This window comes from Cebus imitator, unplaced genomic scaffold, assembly GCF_001604975.1.
Source record: "Cebus imitator isolate Cc_AM_T3 unplaced genomic scaffold, Cebus_imitator-1.0 Scaffold0, whole genome shotgun sequence".
Classification (NCBI taxonomy): Eukaryota; Metazoa; Chordata; class Mammalia; order Primates; family Cebidae; genus Cebus; species Cebus imitator.
Genome location: NW_016107315.1, coordinates 8,364,913 through 8,388,676, shown reverse-complemented (window position 1 = coordinate 8,388,676; position 23,764 = coordinate 8,364,913). Strand labels below are relative to the sequence as shown.

The 23,764-nt window shown below is 36.9% G+C and overlaps 1 protein-coding gene across 1 annotated transcript in view; it reads left to right on the top strand.

Annotated features, from left to right (window-relative positions):
* Positions 1–23,764, top strand: part of SACM1L (SAC1 like phosphatidylinositide phosphatase) — a 65,432-nt gene that overhangs the window by 34,280 nt on the left and 7,388 nt on the right. The window contains exons 9-19 of the mRNA XM_037736774.1: positions 2,539–2,624; positions 3,417–3,503; positions 4,023–4,091; positions 11,824–11,903; positions 12,606–12,704; positions 15,793–15,931; positions 18,113–18,182; positions 18,295–18,367; positions 19,077–19,170; positions 19,286–19,378; positions 20,149–20,206. Coding sequence (XP_037592702.1) covers positions 2,539–2,624; positions 3,417–3,503; positions 4,023–4,091; positions 11,824–11,903; positions 12,606–12,704; positions 15,793–15,931; positions 18,113–18,182; positions 18,295–18,367; positions 19,077–19,170; positions 19,286–19,378; positions 20,149–20,206 — 948 coding nt within the window. The remainder of the gene's footprint in view (positions 1–2,538; positions 2,625–3,416; positions 3,504–4,022; positions 4,092–11,823; positions 11,904–12,605; positions 12,705–15,792; positions 15,932–18,112; positions 18,183–18,294; positions 18,368–19,076; positions 19,171–19,285; positions 19,379–20,148; positions 20,207–23,764) is intronic.

The following is a 23,764-nucleotide window of genomic DNA, read 5'->3' as shown; positions in this document are numbered from 1 at the left end:
TCACCATGTTGACCAGGATGGTCTCCATCTCTTGACCTCGTGATCCACCCGCCTCGGCCTCCCAAAGTGCTGGGATTACAGGCGTGAGCCACCGTACCCGGCACAATGTTTTGTCTTATGGTGACATAAATGTAACTTTTGTATTTTATTTGTTTTCATTATCATTTGATAGCCTTGCTAAGTATTTATCTCCTGCTTCATTATAATAATTAGGTAGGTCTTCTGTGCTTTACTCCGGCTACTGTAATTATATTGCAAATGTTAATGTGATAACTTGTAGGCTGCTTCTTACTGCTTGAAGAGGAACTGATCATGTTGTTTGCTGGATGTCTGAAAGTACAGCTGAACTCTGTGTAGTTGTCAGTAACCTAAACTTAAAAGTATTTTCTTGTATTGGTTTTAAGTTTTCTGCATGCATGAAGCTAGTCATTTGGCTTTATGCCTTCAACTTTGTAAACATTTACATTTTAACCTTTTATTTTCTAGGCTTTGTACTAGCAACCTGCTTATTTTGCTAAACTAAACCTTAAAAATATATATTAAAGCTTTATGAAATATATAAAAATATGTTAAAGCTGACTGTCATGAAAAGGAATTTCTCCAACCTTTCTATTTTTTTAACCAGAATATATCAGCATATTTTATTTAATATAATATTTAATAATATAAATATTTAATATTTAATATATTAGCCATTAAATAAATTGTAGCGTGGGGCCAGAAAGTTGTAGAGATTATTTGGTTAATCTCTCTCGTAGCAGAGGAAGAATAACATTGAGTGACTGAACTGGCCAATATCACAAACCAAAATTAAAGTTAGCAACTCCCTTATAACTAGGTTTTCTTGGATGGAAACATAGTTTTTGATTAAGTTTTTTGAACAAGTAATGAATTTACATATTTCAAATATCAAAAGTATTTTTTTATTTTTTTATTTTTTTGAGACGGAGTTTCACTCTTGCTACCCAGGCTGGAGTGCAGTGGCGTGATCTCGGCTCACCGCAACCTCCGCCTCCTGGGTTCAGGCAATTCTCCTGCCTCAGCCTCCTGAGTAGCTGGGATTACAGGCACGCGCCACCATGCCCAGCTAATGCTTTTTGTATTTTTAGTAGAGACGGGGTTTCACCATGTTGACCAGGATGGTCTCGATCTCTTGACCTCATGATCCACCCGCCTCGGCCTCCCAAAGTGCTGGGATTACAGGCTTGAGCCACCGCGCCCTGCCCAAAAGTATTTTTTTAATTCAATAAAAAAATATTTCTCATTTCTGACCTCATCTGCTCGGTTCTTACCCCCTTACCAGCTAATCAGATGTTAGTTTCTTGTTTATCTTTCTGGATAGTTTTTATGCTAATACAGATATGTGTCCTTCTCCTGCTCCTTTTTTAGACAGTGATTATATTCTGTGAACATTTTTCTGCACCTTGGTTCCCTTTTTTTCTTAATATATTTTGCAAATCTTTTCATAAAGATCTTTCTTTTATACACACAAACACATACTGTTTCACTCTGACTCTCTTACTTTTAAAAATAATTGGATATTGTTACTTAGCCGGAATTATGAAAGGAAGCAAGCATAACTTGTGCTTTTGAAAAGTAATCTCATAGAGTATTAAGGAGTCATGTCATTGCTGATTTGGCTCAATAATTTTGGCCCCTTCTGGTGATATGTTAACAAAAACAGTGATACTTTACATATTCTTTTACATGTTATATGTGAGAAACATGTCAGAAAGGATGTTAGGAAATATTTGGGACAGTTAAAAATCCATTGATTTCTTTCTGATTATTTGGTAATTTGGGTCAGGGACTAGCTTGAAAGTTGCCTTTGCTTAGCAAGCTTTTCTTAGTAAAAATAGATTACATAAACAAATTTTTAAAGGAATGCTTCAAATATTTGAAAGAACTAAACAGTATCAAGAATCCAAACACTGCTTTTCAAACTAGGTTTTGTAAGCATATTCATGGAGTTAAAGAGGATCACATACAGTTTTGGGTTTTTATTTAAATAATTAAAATCAGTTTAAGCATCTGCTGGAGACCATTTGCATTATTATAACAAAATACTATTAATAAAATGGCTTATATTTACATTGAGTATTGTGTTGTCACTAAGTATGATTACCTAAATTGATAGTTTTACCTTTCAAACTAGTGCTTTTCAAATTAGGATCTACAACATTTACTCAGGGGTCTTTGAGAAATTTTTTTTTTTTTTTTCCTTTAAAAGATGTCTCAAGTTTGAGAAACTATTTTAGAGGAATTTTGTATGTAGTAACAATGTATTTAAGAGCAACCAACTTCATCTGTTTATTAATAGGCTTTTAATACTCCCCTTTAAGCTTGTTTAAAGTGAGTGAGCTTCTGTTAGTTTTCTGATCATGTAGAATGAATTTGTTGGAATTATATTTTCATAATGACTTTCCACTAATTTCAACTGAGTTCTCTCCAAGTTAACCTGAATTAGTGGGTTTCTGATTTGTTTCTTACGTAGTAAATATAATTAATTCTTAAATTTTTAAATTTTTTTCAATTTAGGAATTGATTCTGAAGGCCATGCAGCTAACTTTGTAGAAACAGAACAAATTGTGCACTACAATGGGAGCAAAGCTTCATTTGTACAGGCAAGTTGTTATGTCCGTTAAGCAGTCAGCGAGTTGGCCTTTTCTGCATGGCTTGTAATTTTCTGTCATGTTGAAATTTCCCTGTTTTCCCTTCCCCTCTGTTCTTATGTAATATTTTTATCTACAGTGTGGAAAAAGTTCACCCCAAAAAAGGAAAATCCATTAATCTGGCACTAACCTGCTGCCATTTCCTGTCCTTATATTAAATCCCTAGAGGAGAGGGTAGGGTAGGAGTTGCAAAGAGAGTTATGGAAATGGAGCCATCTGTCTGTTGAACGCTTTACACATATTCAAGGTAGTGATGATGGGACAAGCTGATGGCTTATGATTGACTTTACCTGCCACTGTGAGATGTCTCTTCTGTTGCCTTTGGAGTTGTGGACCGCTTGCTGCTCCAGAGCGTTAGTGGCCAGATATATTCATATGTTCATAAACATATGCATTTGAAAATGAATAAAGCAATTTTTTCATAATACCAAATTAACAGAGGTAATCTGTTAAGTTTTAGTCATAGATAAATTTAGAATTTCAAGGAAATAAATAATTTATTTATATAAAACCATGTATATAAAACTAGAAGGAGAAAAAGCTCTAAGTGTTTTCTCATAAAGTAAGAACTTTAGGAGCAGATGCCCGTGGACTTTTTTTTTAACGTGGACTTTTAAAATAGTTGGCAGGTTGTATTACTTTTTTTCCTTATATAGCCATTAATATGTATACCCCTGACAGTAAGTAAGGTGATAAAAACAAGTATGTTTGTGTTTCTTTTCACATTTCTGTCTTTTCTTTTAGACTCGAGGATCAATACCTGTTTTCTGGTCCCAAAGACCAAACCTCAAGTACAAACCACGGCCACAGATCAGCAAAGTAGCAAATCATGTGTGTATCTTGCATGCCTTTTTTGTTGGCTAAAAGTAGAAGCTTAATAGCATTATAATTTGCATATAAAGAATGTATTTATTCCCCGTAAGTCAGCCTTCAACGTCTTTGAGGCCCTTCTTTTTGATTCTGGCACATAGTAAACCCCTAAACCAAAAGGTGTGTAGGTGGCATGTTAGAAATGTAGAAAAACAAATTATGATTGAGTGGCATGGCAAATAAGGATTTGAGAGATCTCAGTAAGATTTGTAGCTTTATGCTTTTCAGAGTACTTAATATATTCCACTGAGATTGTATTCAGAATTAAAGTGTTAGTGTTGCAACTCAGAGTAAAATAGCTTATGATTACTAGATGGCGTTTAGAATATCTAGAAGCCATAGTCCACATCCTGACATCATTCTTTTGAATATAAAAATAAGACATTTAAGGAGGTCCTTTTAAAATATTATAAATATTTAAATTATGTTTATAAATAACATAATGTACTCCAGTAAAATATGTAACTTTTTTCCTTCTAGATGGATGGTTTCCAAAGGCATTTTGATTCCCAAGTAATTATTTATGGAAAACAAGTCATAATCAATCTGGTATGTTTCTTAAGGGAGAAAAACAAAAAAAACTTTTTCTTGACAGAAAATTTACTATTTTAACCATTTTTAAGTGTGCAGTTCAGTGGCATTAAGTAGTTCATAATGTGACGCCATCATCACTGCCCGTTTCTACAGCTTTTCATCATACCAGGAAAATTCTACCCAGTTAACTTCCTATTACCTCCTTTCCCACAGCCCCTGGTAATTCTGTTTTACATCTATCTCTCTGAATTTGTCTATTCTAAGTACCCCATGTAAGTGGAATAATACATTATTTGTCTTTTTTTAATGTTTTTAAGGTTCATCCATCTTGTAGCATGTATAGAATTTCATTCCTTTTTTTTTTTTTTTTTTTTTTTTTTTTTTTTTTTTTTTTTTTTTTTTTTTTTTTTTTTTTTTTTNTTGAGACGGAGTTTCACTCTTGTTGCCCAGGCTGGAGTGTGCAGCAGCACGATTTCTGCTCAGCGCTACCTCCACCTCCCGGGTTTGAGTGATTCTCTTGCCTCAGCCTCCCGAGTAGCTGGGACTACAGGCATGTACCACTATGCCTGGCTAATTTTGTATTTTTAGTAGAGATGGGGTTTCTCCATGTTGGTCAGACTAGTCTCGAACTTCCAACCTCAGATGATCTGCCTGCCTTGGCCTCCCAGAGTGCTGGGATTACAGGCGTGAGCCGCTGCGCCCAGCCCCATTCTTTTTTTTAAGACTGAATAATATTCCATTGTGTATGTATATGCACACACATACATACACACCGTGTTTTGTTTATCCATTCATCTATTGATGGACATTTGGCTTGTTTTCATTTTTTGACTGTTACAAATAATTTTTCTATGAACATTGATGGTGTGCAAGTATTTGTTTGACTGAGTCCCTGTTTTCAGTTCTTTTAGGCTTAATACCTAGAAGTAGAATTGCTGGATCATATGGTGATTCTATGTTTTACTCTTTGAGGAACCACCATACTGTTTACCTTAGCGGCTGCACCATTTTGTATTCCCACCAGCAATACACCAGAGTTCCAGTTTCTTCATATCCTTGTTGACAGTTGTTTTCTGTTTTGTGTATGTGTGTGTGTTTTTAATTACAGCCACCCTGATGGGTGTGGAGTGGTATCTCCTGGTGTTGATTTACATTTCTCATAATTTGTATGATTTTGAGCTTCTCTTGGTATGTGCTCATTGGCCATTTGTGTATCTTTAGAGAAATGTCTACATAAGCCCTTTGCCCATCTTTTAATCAGGCTGTTTGTTGTTTGAGTTGTAGTCATTAATATGAAATCTGGATATTAATCTCTTAGCAGATAGGTGCTTTACAAATATTTTCTCCCACTCTTTGGGTTGACTTTTTACTTTCTTGACAATGTCCTTGGTATACAAAATGTTTAAGTCCAGCTTATCTAGTTTTTCTTTTGTTGCCCCTGCTCTTGGTGTCATTTTCAAGAAATTGTCACCAAGTCCAATAACATAAAGTGACTCCTATATATTCTTTCTGAGAGTCTTCATAGTTTTAGATTTTACAGTTTGGTTTTTTGTATGTTTCAAGTTAATTTTTGTTTTGTGTATGTATTACTTCTTAACAATGCACGAGTTAATTTTTGTATGTGATATAGGTAAGGGTCCAACTTCATTGTTTTGCATGTGGATTTCCAGTTTTCCCAGCACCATTTGTAAAAAAAAGACTGTTCTTTTCCTATTGAATAGCCTGGCACCCTTATAAAGAATCAATTGAATGTATATGCAAGGTCTTATTTTGAGGCTCTGTTCTATTCCATCGCTCTCTGTGCCTGTCCTTATGACAGAATGACACTATTTTGGTTACTACAGCTTTGTGTAATAAGTTTTAAAATCAGGAAGTGTGAGAATTCCAACTTCCTTCTCCTTTTTCAAGATTGTTTTGGCTACTTGAGATCCCTTGAGATTGCCTATGAATTTTAGGCATGGTTTTTCTATTTCTGAAAAAAATGCCTTTGGGATTTTAATAGCAATTGCATTGAATCTGCAGATTGATTGCTCTGAGTAGTACTGTCATCTTAATAATACTGTTTGTCAGTCCATCAGTCTATCAACACAGATGTCTTTTCATTTATTTATGTTTTCAAAAATTTCTTTTGGCGTTATTTTGTAGTTTCCAGTGTACATGCATTTCACTTCACTGTTTAAATTTATATTTGAGTATTTTCTATATGCCTCAGTGGTGGTTTTTTGTTTTTTTTGCTATTGTAAATGAAATTGTTTTTGTACTTTTCCTTTTGGATATTTCATTTTTAGTATATAGAAATGCAACTGATTATTGTGTCTTGATTTTTGTATGCTGCAACTTTATTGAATTTATTATCTCCAACAGCTATTTTGCAGAATTTTTAGGATTTTCTATATATAAGATCGTGTGACCTGTGAACAGAGATAAGTTTACACTTCCTTTCCGATTTGGATGCCTTTTATTTAGTTTTTCTTGCCTAATTGCTGTTGCTAGAACTACTAATACTGTGTCGAACAGAAATTGTGAAAGCAAGCATCCTTGTTTTATTCCTTTTCTTAGGAGAAAAGCTTTTAGTCTTTCATCATTAAATGTGATATTAGTGGGTTTGTCACATAATGGCCTTTATGTTGAGGAACTTCTCTTCTTTGTCTAAGTTATTCAGTTGAGTGTTTTTATCAAGAAAGGGAGTTGCATTTTGTCAAATACTTTTCTGTATCAATTGAGGTGCTAGTTTTTTGTTTTTTTTTTTTTTCCTTCATTCTACTAATGTGGTGTATTACACTGATTGATTGTTGTATATTGAACCAGCTTTACATTGTGGGAATAAATCTTTTTTGGTAGTGATATATATATATATATTTTTTTTTTTTTGAGACAGTCTTGCTTTGTTGCCAGGCACCAGGCTGGAGTGCAGTGGTGTAATCTCGGCTCACTGCAGCCTCCACCTCCCAGGTTCAAGCAATTCTCCTCCCTGAGCCTCCCGAGTAGCTGGGACTACAGGTGCACTCCACCACACCCAGCTAATTTTTGTATTTATAGTAGAGACGGGATTTGCTAGTGTTTGGTTGGGGATCTTTATATAATATTCATAAAGGATATTGGCCTGTAGTTTTCTTGTAATATCTTTGTTTGATTTTGAGGTCAGGATAATCTTATCTTTATAGAATAAGTTAGAAAGTGTTCTCTCTTCTTCAGCTTTTTGCAAGACTGGTATTAATTCTTCTTTAAATTTTGATAGAATGCACTAGTGAGTTCACTAGTAAAGCCATCTACTACAGACTTTGTTAGGAGACTTTTTTTTTTTTCTGTTTGTTTGTTTTCATTACTGATTGGATCTCCTTACTATTTATTGATCTATTTAGACTTTCTATTTTTTCATGATTCAGTTTTGGCAGATTATGTGTCTCTAGGAATTTGCCAGTCTGTCTTATCCAACTTGTTGGCATATGGTTGCTCATAGTATTCTCTTAAATCCTTTCTATTTCTCAGAAATTTATAGTAATATCCATACTGTCATTTCTGATTTTAGTAATTTGAGTCTTTTATTTTGTTTTGGTCATTCTAGCTAAAAGTTTGTTAATTTTGTTGATCTTTTCGAAGTCCAACTTTTAGTTTTATAGACTTTGTTTTTATATTTTTTCTATTTTATTTATCTCTACTCTAATTTTTCTTATTTCCTCTGGTAGCTTTGGGTTTAGTGTGCTCTTCTTTTTCTTGTTTCTTAAAGTGTAAAATTAGATTATTGCTTTGTGGTTTTCTTTTTTAATGTGTGTATTTACAGCGGCAGCATTTCCTCAGCACTGCTTTTTTGCATTATTTCATATGTTTGGTATATTGTGTTACTGTTTTCATTTGTCTCAGGTATTTTCTGATTTCTCTTTTTGGGATTTCTTCTTTGAACCAGTGGTTTAGTATTTTTTTTTCCCACATATTTGTGAAATTTCTAGTTTTCCTTCTGTTCTTGATTTTTAGCTTCCTTCTATTGTGATCAGAATATATATTTAATGTGATTTGAGTTTTTAAAAATGTGTTAAAACTTCTTTTGTGGCCTGGAATATAGTTTGTCTTAGAAAATATTTCATGTGTACTTATAAAAAATGTGTATTCTGCTGTTGTTGGGTAGAGTAATGTGCATATGTCTGTTAGGTCCGATTGGCTTATGTTGGTGTTTAAATTCTCTATCTTCTTATTTGTCTCTGTCTGATTTTTCTGTGTTATTGAAAGTGAGCTATTGAAGTTTTCTACTATTACATACTTTTCTCTTTCTCCCTTCAGTTCTGTCTGTGTGCTTTATTATATTTTCAGGTTGTCATGGTTTGTTGCATATATGTTTATAATTGTATCTTGGAATATTGACCATTTTATCAATAAATAATGCTCTTTGTTTCTTGTAACATTGTTTCACTTAGAGTGTATTTTGTCTGATACTAATACAGTTATTCCAGCTTTTTTGATTACTGTTTGCACAAAATATATTTTTTCATCCTTTTTCTTTCAACCTATATGTGTCTTTAGATGTAAAATGAATCTCTTAAAGACAGCATGTAGTTAGATCATTTTTTTTTCCATTTTGCCAGTCTATTTATTTTTATTAGAGAATTAATCCATTTACATTTAAAGTAATTACTGATAAGAATTTATTTCTGCTATTTGTTTTCTGCGTGTCTTATAGATTTTTGTTCCTTATTTCCTCCATTACTGTCTCTTACTGTGCTTAGTTGATTTTTTTTTTTTTTTTTTTTTTTTTTTTTTTTTTTTTTTTTTTTTTTTTTTTTTTTTTTTTTTTTTTGGTAATGATGCATTTTGATTACCTTTTCATTGTCTTTTCTTTTGTTTCTGAGATGGAGTCTCACTTTGTCACCCAGGCTGGAGTGTAGTGGTGCAATCTTGGCTCACTGCAACCTCCACCTCACAGGTTCGAGCGATTCTCCTGCCTCAGCCTCCTGAGTAGCTGGCATTACAGGCACCGCCACCACACCCAGCTACTTTTTTGTATTTTTAGTAGAGATAGGGTTTCACCGTGTTAGCCAGGATGGTCTTGATCTCCTGACTCATGATCCACCTGCCTTGGCCTCCAAAAGTTCTGGGATTACAGGTGTGAGCCACTGCGCCCAGCCACCTTCTCATTTTCGTTTATTTTTATTCTATAGCTGTTTTCTTTGTGGTTACCATGAGGATTACATATAACATCCTAATGTTATAAGTATCTAATTTGAATTGATACCAGAGGCATACAAAAACTCTACTCCTATAAAGCCTCGTGCTTCCTTCTTATATTATTGACATTACAAATTGCATCTTTCCAGTAACATCAATATATAATTATTTTTATGCAGTTGGCTTTTATTTATGTATGTATGTATGTATTTATTTTTTAGAGAAAAGGTCTTGTTCTGTTGCCCAGCCTTGCATGCAGTGGCACAATCACAGCTCAGTGTAATCTTGAACTCTTGGGCTAAAGGAATACCCCCCCCTCAGCTTCCGGGCAGCTAGGACTACAGGCACATGCCATCATGCTCTGCTAATTTTTTTGTGTTTTTTATAAAGATGGGGTCTCACTCACTGTGTTGCCCAGGCTGGTCTTGAAATCCTGGCCTCAAGCCATCCTCTTGCCTCAGCCTACCAAAGTGCTCAGATTACAGATGTGAGCCACCATTCCTGACCACATTTGACTTAAACCTGTAGAAATAAAAAGTGGGGTTACAGATTAAGATTAAGATTTCAATAATACTGGCTTTTATATTTGCCCTTGTCTTTACCTTTATTGGAATTTTTTTGTTTGTTTTTGAGACAGAGTCTCTTTCTGTCACCCAGGCTGGAGTACAGTGGCGTGATCTGGGCTCACTGCAACTTTTGCCTCCTGAGCTCAAGTGATTCTCCTGTTTCAGCCTCCTGAGTAGCTGGGATTACAAGTGTGTGCCACCCAGCTAATTTTTGTATTTTTAGTAGAGACAGGGTTTTGCCATGTTGGCTAGGCTGGTCTCAAACTCCTGACCTCAGGTGATCCACCTGCCTCGGCCTCTAGAAGTTCTGGGATTACAAGTGTGAGCCACCATGCCCGGCCTATTGGAAATTTTTTTATCCCTGTATGGCTTCAAATTACTGTGTAGCATCCTTTCATTTCAACCTGCAGGACCTCCCTTTAGCGTTTCTTATAGTTCAGGTTTAATGATAATGAACTACCTCAGGGTTTGTTTCTCTAGGAATGTCTTAATTTTTCCTTCATTTTTAAAGGATGTTTTGCCAGCTATAAAATTCTTGGCTGACAGTTTTTCTTCTTCCAGCATTTAAAATATATGATCCCACTGTCTTCCAGCCTCCAAGATTTCTGATAAGAAACTGGCGGATAATCCCATTGAGAATCTCTTGTGTGTGATGAGTCTCCTCTCTCTTGCTGCTTTTCAAGATTCTGTTTTTGTCTTTCAACTATGTGATGATTATAATGTTTTTGGTGTGGGTCTCCCTAGAGTTCAGAGTACTTGTTGGATTTGCAGATTGATATGTTTCATCACATTTGGGAAGGTTTTGGCTATTTTTTGTTTTCTTCAGATAATCTCTCTGCTTCTTTATTCCTGGAATTCCCATAGTATAAAATGTTTTATTTCAGTTTTTATACTCTTTAGCTCCAGAATTGTTTTTTGGCTTCTTATTTTAATTTTTTTCATTGATATCCTCATTTTGTTTATGTATTGTTTTTCTGATTTCTTTTATTTCTTTGTCTGCATTTTCCCTTAGCTCTTTGAGTATATTTAAGACAGTTGCTTTTAAAGTCTTTGTCAATAAGTCTAATGTCTTGGCTTCCACAGGAATAATTTCTGTCAATTTCTTATGTTCCATTGAATGAGCCATGTTTTTCTGTTTCTTTGTGTACCTGTGTGTTTTTTTTTTTTAAATTGTATGTTTGTTTATTATAATATCATAACTCTGAAAGTCAGAGTCTCCTTTTCCCCTAGGGTTTGATGGGTTTTTTAATTTTGTTTGATTGTTAAAGACTATACTAATTTTGGCAAAAGCTCTGTGCTGGGGCAGTCCTTTACGGATTAGCCAGGCTGTGAGTCTAGGCATCAGTCTGAGGTAAAGGTTTAAGGTCTTCTCAGGACTCTTCTGAGCCAGCATCCTACCTGGCTATATGGGTGGCCTTCAAAACTCCTTCATATATGTGGCTGTTTTTGAATGTCCTAATTTCCCAAAGAATATCACGATCTTCTTCTCCAGTCTTTAGGTGGTCTGTTGTATGTCTCCATCGATAATTTTTTGCCCCAGGCATCTACTGGTTTATGATCCTCTTGCAGCTTTTACAAGCACTGGTCACCATTTTTACTGCCTGTGTTCAGAGTTACATGGGACAGACACAAGTGATTTAGTCCTTTAACAGATGTACACAATTATTTGCAGATAAGATCTGGTCTGTCTCTTCTAGTTTAATGAGGGGAACTGAGAACCATGTTATTCCCATGTAAGACAGGTTGTCATCACTCTGTGGAGGGGCTGGGCCAAGGACAAGGTAAATGCCACAAAACTTTCCCACCATTTGAAAGTGACTTTTTCTTTATTGGGTGCTTGAGTGGGTTACAAAACCTTTGATTGTTTTTCAGAGCTGCTACAAAGTTGACTCAGCTAGCTTCTGGGTGTTTTTGGATGTTTATGTGGGAGCATGAGAGCATAGAGTTTCCTAGTTTGCCTTTTTCTGATGTTATTCTCTCCTTTGAAATAAACTGAAAACTATGGTGTTTGAAATTTTTTACAGATTAACCAGAAGGGCTCAGAGAAGCCACTTGAACAGACATTTGCAACAATGGTGTCTTCTTTGGGAAGTGGAATGATGAGGTACCTCACTAGAAGTCTGTTACAGGTCTTTTCAGATCAGATGTGTGCTTAAATATGTACATGATTACATAGAGCTCACTAGACATATATTTCAGCTTGTACTTTTTTCAGTAGTTGATCAAAGCAAGATATTTTGTTGGCTTGAAATTTTTCTAGCATAATGTACATTGTAGAATAACTTCTTTTCAGTCAAATTTTAATTTTAGTGTCTGATTAAAATTTCCTCATTGAGGCTTTGTGCCCCAGAGAGTTTCCATACATAATGCTTTGCCACTGGAAGTGTCTTGAGGAATGTGGACTAGGCCTGTTTGCACTGCATACCTGGTTGCTGTACTTGAGCTTACTTCACTAGCATTTGTTGTGCTTCTCCTCTGCTCCTTGCTGAGGGCCCCAGAAGAATATGTGAGGATAGATACATGCATGTATTTCCATGTATACATATATATGTATCTCCATACATATCATATATATATTTTTTTCCCCTGATAGGTATGAGCATAAAAAGGTGTGTGCGTGTGTGCGCGTGCATGTACATGTGTGTAGTATATGTATAGTGATAAACCCAGAGTGAAGGAAGCTCCAGTGTTCCCAAGAAATATATATGCACTGATATAAACGGGAAAATCAGCTTTTGAAGGTATTGTTAATAGAAGGAAAATGAATTATCTCTGGTCAATTTCTGAGTATCTTTTCTTTTGGTAGATACATTGCCTTTGACTTCCATAAGGAATGTAAAAATATGAGATGGGATCGACTAAGTATTTTATTGGATCAGGTAGCAGAAATGCAAGATGAATTAAGGTAAGCTATGTTATTTCCTTATGGAGGTAGAGAGAAGAGGTATATATATATCAGTCATATTTATTATGCATAGTAGTTCACTGGATTGTCAGTGCTTGTCTGTACTATTTTATTATTTTTAATTTCTTTACTGAAAAGATGAGACTTAGTGACTTTAAAATATTCTTAAATTCTTAAAAATGACCTAAGGCCAGGTATTTTCATATTTTTATAAAATATCTACCACACATTTACAATTTTTTGTGTAATCGAACTTGGTTTACTACGTTTTATATTGTTTCCGCTAGACAGTCTGTCACAAGTACTTTGTTGCTAACCTGTGCAGTGTTTGTAATGATGATGTTTAATGGCTTTTCTGTATTCTGTTTTGTCATAACATAGTTCTAAGGAAGTGCTTTTCTTCACACCGAGCATCTGGATTATTTCATTTCCTCTTTCTATCATGAAAGATTGTGGTGCCACAAGTCACTATATATGTTTTACGTCTGTTAAACTGATTTCTTTAAAAAAATTTTTCAGAGTAGTATTAATGGATCAAAAGGTCTGAATGTCTTTGCAGTACTGTATTATTTATCATATTGGTTCAGGTTTACTATACTCGATGCATGTCAGTCTTGACCGATTTTAAAGCCAGAAGAAGGAATCTGCAAACCATACTATCATTTTCTTTTGCCTGTGTGTGATAGTTCTAAACCCAGCAATCCAAATGCACTTTTAAATTTTAGTTACACAGTAATACAGTAAAACCTCTTTGATAGACATTTGCTCAGTTTTCAAAAATATCTTTTTATATACATTAAGTAATCAACTACAGTTATTTAAATCTGCTTTTTTTCCTGTGAGGTTTTGTCATGAACACAGAAGGGAAATTGACCTACTGTTGTTGGGCAATTAGAGAAAGCATTAGCTGGGCCTGGCATGTTGTTGGAGGAGGTAGTTCCTTGGGTTCGCCCATTAACTGCGGTCGTACAAGAGTGTAAGAAAGAAGGAGGGTTGACTCTGGAGTGTGTTCGTTGCTGTTCACTCTGAATCACAGGGAGAGCAGAGCTTTCACTGGTGACTTTCAGATAATCTCTCAAGATTTTTCTCTAGGGATTTTTGGGATAGTGGAAAGAATCTGGGCTTTGGGGGTCCAATACACCTTGGTTTGAATTTAAGTTTTTCTCTTAGTAGTCATATGACCCAGGGCCACTTAGTTATCTTCAGACTTTGGTTTCTTCATTTGCAAAGTGGAATTGATAACTTACTGTATAGTTTAAGCAATAATATTTATAACATATCTAGGATTTTATAAATATTTATGGGATACCAACACACATATGCACCCTTGCATGCACATGTATGTACACCAGCGGACCTCACCATTCTGCATGATCCATATGTAGATTTTTCATCCTAACACATTCTTCCAGGCTCTTACTCCTAACGTCATGACTGGTATTTAGCCCTTGATGAATCTGTTGCATTTTCTTCCTTCTTTTGGATTTTGGAGAATAATTTCAGTAGTTAATACTATCCAGTATTCATTGTATGCTGTATTCCGTACACTGTGCTAAGTACTTCATGTGCATTATGTGTTACCTCATTCAAACCTTAGAGAAGCCTAATGGTGGTGCTGCTGTTGCCTCTCTTTTGTGGATGAAAAACTTACTATTTAAAGTTCTACAGTTAGTAAGCTGCCTGTGATGCTAAGGCTAGCAAACAGATTGTTTGCTTCCTGAATCCATATTCTTAATCACCATGCTATGTTAGATTTTTGAGTTCCTAGAATTATCAAGAAGCTTGTTAAAGAAAACATGGGAACTGGTAACTGTGGTTGGTTACAGTACAGACAGCTGGGTGTTTAAGCGGAGAAAGGGAAACTGATTTTTCAAATAATACCCAATTGTCTTTTATAAATTTGTACTGTTTGCATGTATTACCCATTTAATCATTTTCTTTTTTTTTTGGGCCAGGGACAGTGGCTCATGCCTGTAATCTCAGCACTTTGGGAGGTCGAGGCAGACAGATCACCTGAGGTCAGGAGTTCAAGACTAGCCTGGCCAACATGGCGAAACCCCATCTGTACTAAAAATACAAAAATTAGCCGGGCATTGTGGCATGTGCCTGTAATCCCAGCTACTGAGGAGACTGAGGCAGGAATCACTTGAACCTGGGAGGCAGAGGTTGCAGTGAGCTGAGATTGCACCGCTGTACTCCAACCTGGGCAACGGAGGAAGAGTCTATCTCAAAAAATAAAAAAAATAAAAAATTTTTTTTAAGTATTTAATTTTTTTTTTTTTTTTTTTTTTTTTTTTTTTTTTTTTTTTTTTTTTTTTTTTTTTTTTTTTTTTTTTTTTTTTTAAAAGATACACCCAGGCTGGAGTGCAGTGGTGTGACCATAGTTCACTGCAGCCTTTAACCCTTCAGCTCAAGTGATCCTCCCACTTTAGCCTTCTGACTATAGGTATGCATCACCATGCCTGGCCAAGTTTTTGTTGTTTTGGAGGCAGGGGCTTGTTATGTTGCCCAGGCTGATCTCGAACTCCTGAGCCCAAATAATCCTTCCACCTCAGCTTCCCAAGTAGTTGGGATTACAGGCATGAGCCACCATGCCCAGCTAAAAGTATTTTTATTGTAAAATATTCAGTCCTTGCCTAGGAGATCCTGATTCAGTTGATCTCAAGGTCAGGAATTTTTTTTTCACAAGCAACTCAGAGGATTCTAAAAATAGTACAGGAATCATAATACCCTGATATGTAGGGATACAGTTGCAATAATTACGTTAGAGGAAACCATTATCTGGCTTTGGGAAACGTGATTGATTTGTACAGCAACCTTTTTAATACTCCTGACTCTACTTTTTCACATCTTTGGGATGAGATGATCTCTAATCTTCAGCCGTTTTTTGGATGGGGGTGCTGTCTTGTCTCAGCTATCTAGACTTCTTTTTGGTCTAGGATAATCACATGCCTGTCTACACATTCCTATTTGACCTTTTAATTTACAGTTTTTAATAATGTCACTGAAATGAGGCATGTTATAAAATTATGTCCTTAGTAGATCCGACCTACTTTGGTATGAGAGTGTTTATACAAATATGTTTTAGTTATTTTCTAGTGGACTCTGCTGGCCAGGTGGTGACAAACCAGGAAGGCGTGTTCCGAAGCAATTGCATGGATTGTCTAGATAGAACCAATGTGATCCAGAGTTTGTTAGCTCGTCGTTCACTTCAGGCCCAACTTCAGGTGCGAATTTTTTTTTTTTTTTTTAAATAAATCGAAAAACAATATAGCAAAAAATTAAACGTCTTCTTTAAAAACCAGTAACAAAAAATATTCACATTGCCCCCACCCTAATCCAGCTGTTTTTATTTTTGTGTCTTGCCCATGGATGTCACATTTTCCATAACTATGGTCAGCCTATGTATGCAGTTTTCACTTTTGTCATTTTCCCTTAGCATTTATGTAATCACAGTTTCTGATGGTTATATTGTTGTGCTGTAATTTACTAAGCCATTCAGATTGCTACATTTTTGGTTTATAAATAACACTGTAGAGAATGCATCTACATATGTTATTATTAACTTGAATTATTTCCTTCATGTTAATTCCTAGAAGTGGAATTACTGGGTTAAAGAGAGTAAATATGTTATTTTCCAAGAGGGTCATACCAATTTATACTGACACCAGCAATGAATAAGTAAATCCATTTTATTGAACTGTTTCCAGCATTAGATCTTCTAATTTTAATTTTTTTTTCTTGAGATGGGTTCTGGTTCTGTTGCTCAGGCTGGAGTGTATTGGTGGGATCTCAGGTTGGCAACCTCCACCTCCTGGGCTCAAGCCATCCTGCCAGCTCAGCCTCCTGTGAAGCTGGGGCTACAGGCATGTGCCACATGCATGGCTAATTTTTATATTTTTTTGTAGAGAGAGGATTTCACCATGTTGCCCAGGTTGGTCTCAAACCCCTGGGCTCCAGCAATCTGCCTGCCTCAGCTCCCGAAGTGCTGGGATTACAAGATTGAGCCACCATGTTCAGCCTCTTTTTTTTCTGTTTCATTAGTACAAAAGTAGCATCTCAAGATTGTTTTCATTTATCTCTCTCTTATTACTAGCAAAGGATATTAACTCCAAAGTGACACAGCTTTGCTTTACCACTTATGCTGATGAGAAAAATGGCTTTTTTCTTCTGTGTATATTTGGAATGAAAAAAGATACAGAGCCTCAGTTTCTAAATCACATTGGCATTTGTTGTGAGGGGCAGACAAATGCATACACACCATGTGATTTCCTATTCAGGTAATTAGTAAGCATTCAGCTTTATTTCTGACAAATTTATGATACTGAGAAAGAAATTTTCGAGGTAAAATACCATCTTCAGAATGAATTGTTCTTGAATCTCAAAGTCGTACTTGCCGAAGGAGTGCTGTCCCTGTTTGAGTAGTCTCTGGTTTGTAATTGTGCTATGTCTTTGTCTGTTAGAAGGTCTTCTGAGTGTATTTTTTTAGTAGAAACAATAGTAGGAATGGTTTGATTCAATGACTGATTAACCAAAACTTACTTGACTAGGTTCCGCAATCCATATTTTACAATTTTACATGCCATATGTAGTATTACGAAACCTAACCAACCTTCAGAGAATCCCTGGGCAGAAGCCTCTCCAGCAGCTTTGCTACTAGTATAGGAGCTTTCTACTTGTGCTTCTCCAAGCCTGCTAGTGAAGGCAGAGTCCTTACCCAGCTAAAGGTCACCAAGGTGACTGCTGTGCTGTGTCTGAGGGTGGGAATGAGTCCTTCTGAGGTGGAGATGAGGTATCTTCTGAGGTGAGCAATAAAGATGGTGGTTCTGAGAGGTGATGGTCTGAGACAAGGCAGGGACTCTCCACCTGTGGTTGGTGGTCTCCAAAGGGGAGTCCATAGAGGAGATTCGGGGGCCCAGCAACCCTGTAATATTCTATGTGAAGGTCTGTGTGTGTACTTTTGTGGAGGTGGATTAGGTGGCATTCATCAGATTCTCAAAAGGCTCCTGGGACAGAGGGTAAGGTTGGGGTGACTCGGCGGGGAAGAAGTTGGGGGATGATGCATATGAGGGGGTCTCAAGGGGTGTTGGCAGTGGAAGGTTGGGGGTGGGAGGGAGAGAGGAACAGCTGGAATCCTGCAGCAGCTTTCACTCTCCTTCCTGACCTTCTCTCTCAGTATAGTCCTGCTTCTGTCCCTCGGGGAGTGCAGGGGCTGCAAGGCAAAGGCGCCCTTGGGAGGGGCTTTGCAGTCTGCCCTGGGCAGGAGAGGGCTGCAGTGAGCTGGGGCTTCCTGTGCCTGCATCTAGTAACCAGGAACCATGAGCTGCAATTTGGGGACTGCTTTTTCTTCCTAAATCATGTCTGCTAAAATCTGTTACACATAAATCTGGGTGCGGTTTTCATTCCAGAGACTAGGAGTTTTGCATGTGGGACAAAAGCTTGAAGAACAAGATGAATTTGAGAAGATTTACAAAAATGGTAGGTAATTTAATATAGACAAAGTTGCTCAAATTTTGTAATAAATTTTCTGGATTTAGAACTTTGGTTGTCATCTTAATCATTACCAGCTGTTTTTACCTTTTTTCTACAGCCTGGGCTGACAATGCAAACGCCTGTGCCAAGCAGTATGCGGGAACCGGTGCCTTGAAGACTGACTTTACCAGGCAAGCCATGCTTTTAAAATAGCATTCCACATCAGTAGTTCATAGTCCTGGTGCTTTTAAAAATCACCTGGGCAACTTTCAGACAATAGCAGTAACAGCAGCAAAACTCCAGCATCTGGGCCTCACTTGAGACCTGTGGAATCAGGATTGCTGGGAGATGAGGCTCAGGTGCTGGTGTGTCCTTAGCCACCCTAGGAGATTCTGATGCATGGGGAGGGTTGAGAGCCACCGCTCCACAATGTGTACCTGAAATACCAGTCTCATTCAGCAGGTCTGCAGCAGGGCCTGAGATGTGTACGTTTAAAAAGCACCCAGGTGCTGCTGGTGCTGCTTTCAAAGACCACATTGAGTAATGAGGAATTTTAGAACATTTTGAATGTATTATGCATGCAGTGGCTCTTTTTCTGCTATATGGGTTCCCTGGGAGCAGAATACAATTTCTAGTCTTTGGTTTGCTGTGTCCTACCACTTAACCTGGGCTATGTATTTCTCTTCATGTTTCTTGTCTTGGCAACTGGAATTAGTGTGTTTCTTTGTGCCTCCTTGGGCAATATTTTAGAAAGAAAATAGATATTTCTTGGACCTACAAGTGATTTCTTTTGTAAAATCTGTCACTCACTTATTTCTATACCTTATGCTCATTGGCCATAAAACCATGTGAGAATTCAGGGTACAAACCTGTAACTTAAAACTTAACCTCTTTAACCAGAACTGGGAAGAGAACTCATTTGGGACTTATAATGGATGGCTGGAACTCAATGATACGATATTATAAGAACAACTTCTCTGATGGATTTAGACAAGTAAGTTTGTATTTGATGTTTTTCTGGCATTAGGTGGTTGTATCTTTGCATTATTCATCAGTAATGTCATCACACTGAGTTTAGAGAGTTACTAATTTCTTTCTTTCTTTTCTAGGATTCCATAGACTTATTTCTTGGAAACTATTCAGTGGATGAATTAGAATCTCATAGTCCTTTAAGTGTTCCAAGGGATTGGAAATTCCTGGCTGTAAGAAACCATTTTGTATTTTTCAAGTTGTTAAAAGCATTGTGTCTGAAGGTGTAGATGGTTTCAGTCTCCTTAATTTAAAAATGTTATATGTTGTTTTGTATCTCATTGCATGAAATATAAATACTTAAGTTTCCCCAAAGAAGAGGTCAGGCTAAGGAGTACAGTAACTCTGGAGCATTTGTCTTCTTTTCCTTAGACTGTCTCACACATCCTTTTCATGTGAAGTCACATAAGCAAAGGGAATGTGGAAGGTTTCTCATTTCTCATTTCAGAAAACTTCAGTTATCTTACATTGAGGGAGTTGCCAGAGACAAACTTATTCCTTGGAAGGCAAAGTTTATTTTTGATGCTTCTCTCCTTTTTGACTCCTCTGTTCATCAGACTCTTCAAGAGCCTCTCTGGATTTTCTTTCCAGTGGGCCCAGTGCCCTGGAATGGAAGGGAGGCCTAGTGTTCTGGGTCCTCATCTGGGCCTCCTCCTTCCATTTAGCTCTTTGGTTGGAACAAAAGCGTACTTCTTCCGATCTTTTAAAATAGCATTCCACATCAGTAGTTCACAGTCCTGGTGCTTTTAAAACTCTTTCCTCATCTAAAGACTAGGGCAGTTGTGATTGAACCCATAAATAATGTTTTGTTGCAAAAAGATAACTGTATATATTAGCTGACAGATGAGTTTTATTCCTTTCCCAAGCAGTGCATGCACAACTGATTTTGCAGCCACTAGATTAGCAGTCTTAAATAATGATCTCTTTCTATTGTCTTTTCCAGTTGCCTATTATCATGGTCGTTGCCTTTTCAATGTGCATTATCTGTTTGCTTATGGCTGGTAAGTCTGCCCTTATTTCACATTCTTCCATTTATTTCTTAGAATGTTTACCTTTCTTTTACAACATCTTAAGTTTTTGAGTTAACTGAACACTTGATGTTTTCCTATTAAATTTAATGAATAAAGTGGAGTAGGTGAAATTAGTCCTTAGATGTGACAGGAAGAAAAATAACATACCTAGTAGTTTGATGATTGTTGTTTTTTTTAAACTCAGATTTTAAAAACATGTTTTTCTTATTACTATAAACCAAAAAGTGTCTCGAGATAGGTCTCAGTCAGTTTAGAGGCTTATTTTGCCAAGGTTGAGGACCTGCCTAGGAGAAAGAGATGCAAGCTATAGGAGGATTCGTATCCTGTGCTTTTTCCAAAGAGGATTTTGAGGACTTCAGTATTAAACAGGGAAAGAATGTACAGGAGGGGAAAGAGGAATGGAAACAAAAGTGGGGGGTAGGTAGTGAGATAAGGGGTCACATTCTTGTGAGGCTTTGATTAGCGCTCACTGAATCCATGTTACATGTGAAAGGAGAGGGTAGAGGAACAGTCAGTTACACATTCATTTCCTGCTCAGTAAATCTGCAGTTTCCATAAGACAAAGTAAATGTAGAGAGTAGAGGAAGAAGTCAGATCTGCATTTGTTTTGGGGTGGACAGAGGGATGATTTTCTAGTCTCGTCTTTGTCCCATACCTATGAAAAGAAACTTAATTTACATTGTTGGGGTGAGGGAGATTCCACAGGACTGTCTTTTGGGGTAAAGATTTTGGGGCCCACAGGGAATTTGCTTGTGACAGTTTGCAAGGGTGGCCATCTGGGAGCCACTGTCTTTGCAGCTGTCTACTTAGGAACAAAAGGAGAGTAGGAGCGTAGTTTTGTGATGTTCAGTTTCCAAGTTTAACTTTTCCTTTGATGTAGTAAATTTGGAGTCCTGAGATTGTATTTGCCTTTCACATGACCAAAGTAGTACATAGTAATTATAGAAAACCCAGGCAAGAAAGGAGAAAGTATTATTTATCATCATACTTTCAGAGAGAAGCTAACCACTCTTAACAGTTTGATGTTTTAATCTTTATAAGTGTGATTTTTTTTTTTCAAAGGTGAGATAATGTATTTTCATTGTCTGCTTTTTTTTACTGAGCGGTGTGCTTTCCCGTATTCTTAATTGTTAATGGCTATAAAGTAGTCCATATATGGATGTGTGGCTTATTTAACCAACTCAGATAGATGTTAATGGATTAAGATTTTACTTACTAAATTTTGATAGATGGAGCGTAAAATTGCCTGAGAACCTGAGTTGACAAGGTCTTTACTGGTTTTCTTTTCTCTTAATATTTTGCTATGTTGCTGAGTAAATACTTAAGATTAAAGTGAGAAGAGTGCATTCTTTATTCTCCTTTGAGTAATGTCCTGTACTTTGGAGGTTTGAGTCTGGGACTTGGTGTATTGTACCTTGGAGGTGCAGTCCTAGGCACTCTGAAAAAAGAGGCACCTTCCAATGTTGATCCTCTATCCTGAATTCATTGAGCCAACCTCTCTGCCTGTCTGAATTGTCCACCATCCTAGAGCACCGTTCATATGCTCCCCTCTTACCGAGGGTCCCTTACTCTCCCACACAGAAGTCTTCACCTTCTATCTGGATTTCCACAGCACTCCTGGACCTCTCTCCCAGCACTTTCCTCTTTTAATCTCATTAATACATAGGGAGTTATTTTTCAGAGGTGGTATACCTCTTTAGTGTACCTGACATACCCAGTGTATATCTTTTTGGATGGTAATGATTTGCATACTTGTTTGTCTTTTTCACTGGATCAGCAACTTTTTTAGGGTAGAGACTGTCTTTATTCATTGTTTTATCTCCTTTGTCCAGGATATAGTAAGCCCTCAGTGAATGTTTGCTGAATTAAGGACTCTAACTATACCACCACCACTAATTCTGTGACCTTTTTGATAGGGAGGCTCAGTTACCTGTTCAGCTCTGTGTTCCCCTCAGTGCTCTGCCCTGTAGACAGTCGTGAGATAGTTTTGACTAAATGCTGGAATGTTGAGTGGGGGAAAGAGCCATCCTATTATTATTCTAATTAGCAACATTTTTCTGTAAAGAGCCAGGTAGTAAATATTTTTGTCTTTATGGATGGTGTGTGGTCTCTGCTGCACATTTCTTTTTTTGTGCGTTTATAACCATTTAAAAATGTAAAAACCATCTTAACTTACAATGTAAAAACAGGTTGAGGTAGCACAGGCATTGCCTGGGACATGACTGCACATTTTGGGACAGGAAGGAAGAGGCAGCATGTGCCGGTTCCTCAGTGGCCAGCCCTGCTTCATTTCCCCTCTAGATCCTCTGGCCTTTTTCCTGAAAACACTGCCCAGCGGATGCCATTTCTGAGGATCCACCTTACTGTTAAATGCGTTCATTTTATTGTTTTGACACATTTACCTAAAGAACCTCTGGAGAGGCAGGAAAGTTAAGACCAAGAGCTCTGCTTGAATAAAACGGATGATTCTTTTAGAGAGTATCCAGCAGAGTGGCTACCAAGGAACTGCCTTTCTTGTTTTGTCCAAGAAGAATTTTAAAACTCAGAGCCATGAAAATTGGCAATTATGCAAATTCGAGTGTATTTTTAAGTAAAAAGAGATTGGATGCTATAGATGGTAACATCTCATGTCAGTTAATTGTAATAAAATAATGAGCTTTGTGATGTTTGGGTGTGGTAATATCTGATTTCTAGCTCCTGCTGTGGTTTTTATAGAGAATAGAAAACAAATGTAGCATGATCTCTGACGGCTTGTTAGGAAGGAGTCTGGGTGCTGGTTTCTTCCCTGGTGTGCTCTCTTACTGGCTGTTATCCCTTATATGTGTTTCTCCCCCTGCAGATGAGGCCAGACTGTTGCAGAGAGAGGAGCTATTCTTTAGGTTCAGCTATTCAAAGAGTTAAACAAAGTAGATCTTTGCCCACTGGCCTGCTGCCAACCTTTATGAACTTCAGACTTTGAAAACTGCACATGCAGAGTTGGGCTAAATATGTCATTAAGATATGATACTGGCTGGGTGCTATGGTGTGTGCCTATAGTCCCAGCTACTCAGGAGGCTGAAGCAGGAGAATTACTTGAGCCCAGAAGTTCTGGACTGTAGTGTGCCATGCTGATCGACCGCACTAAGTTCAGCATCAATATGGTGACCTCTTTGAGCAAGAGATCACCAGGTTGCCTAAGGATGGTGAACCAGTACAGGTTGGAAACAGCAGGACAGAACTTTCATGCTGATCAGTAGTGGAATCATGCCTGTGAATAGCCACTGCACTTTAAGCTGGGCAACATAGCAAGACCTTGTCTCTAAAGAAAATGTTACTGACTTTTGTTTTATGTATTTGTATATATACAAAAAATACCCTACAAAATATACATAACTTCACAAAAGTTATGTATAACTTATGTTTTGTATTCATAACTTATGAATACTCTGGTTTTTTGTGTGCAGGTATTTTGATAATAGCTTGTATCTGTTACAGAACTATGAATTGAACAATTAATAGTTTTTTGTATTATTAAAATATACTAAAAGT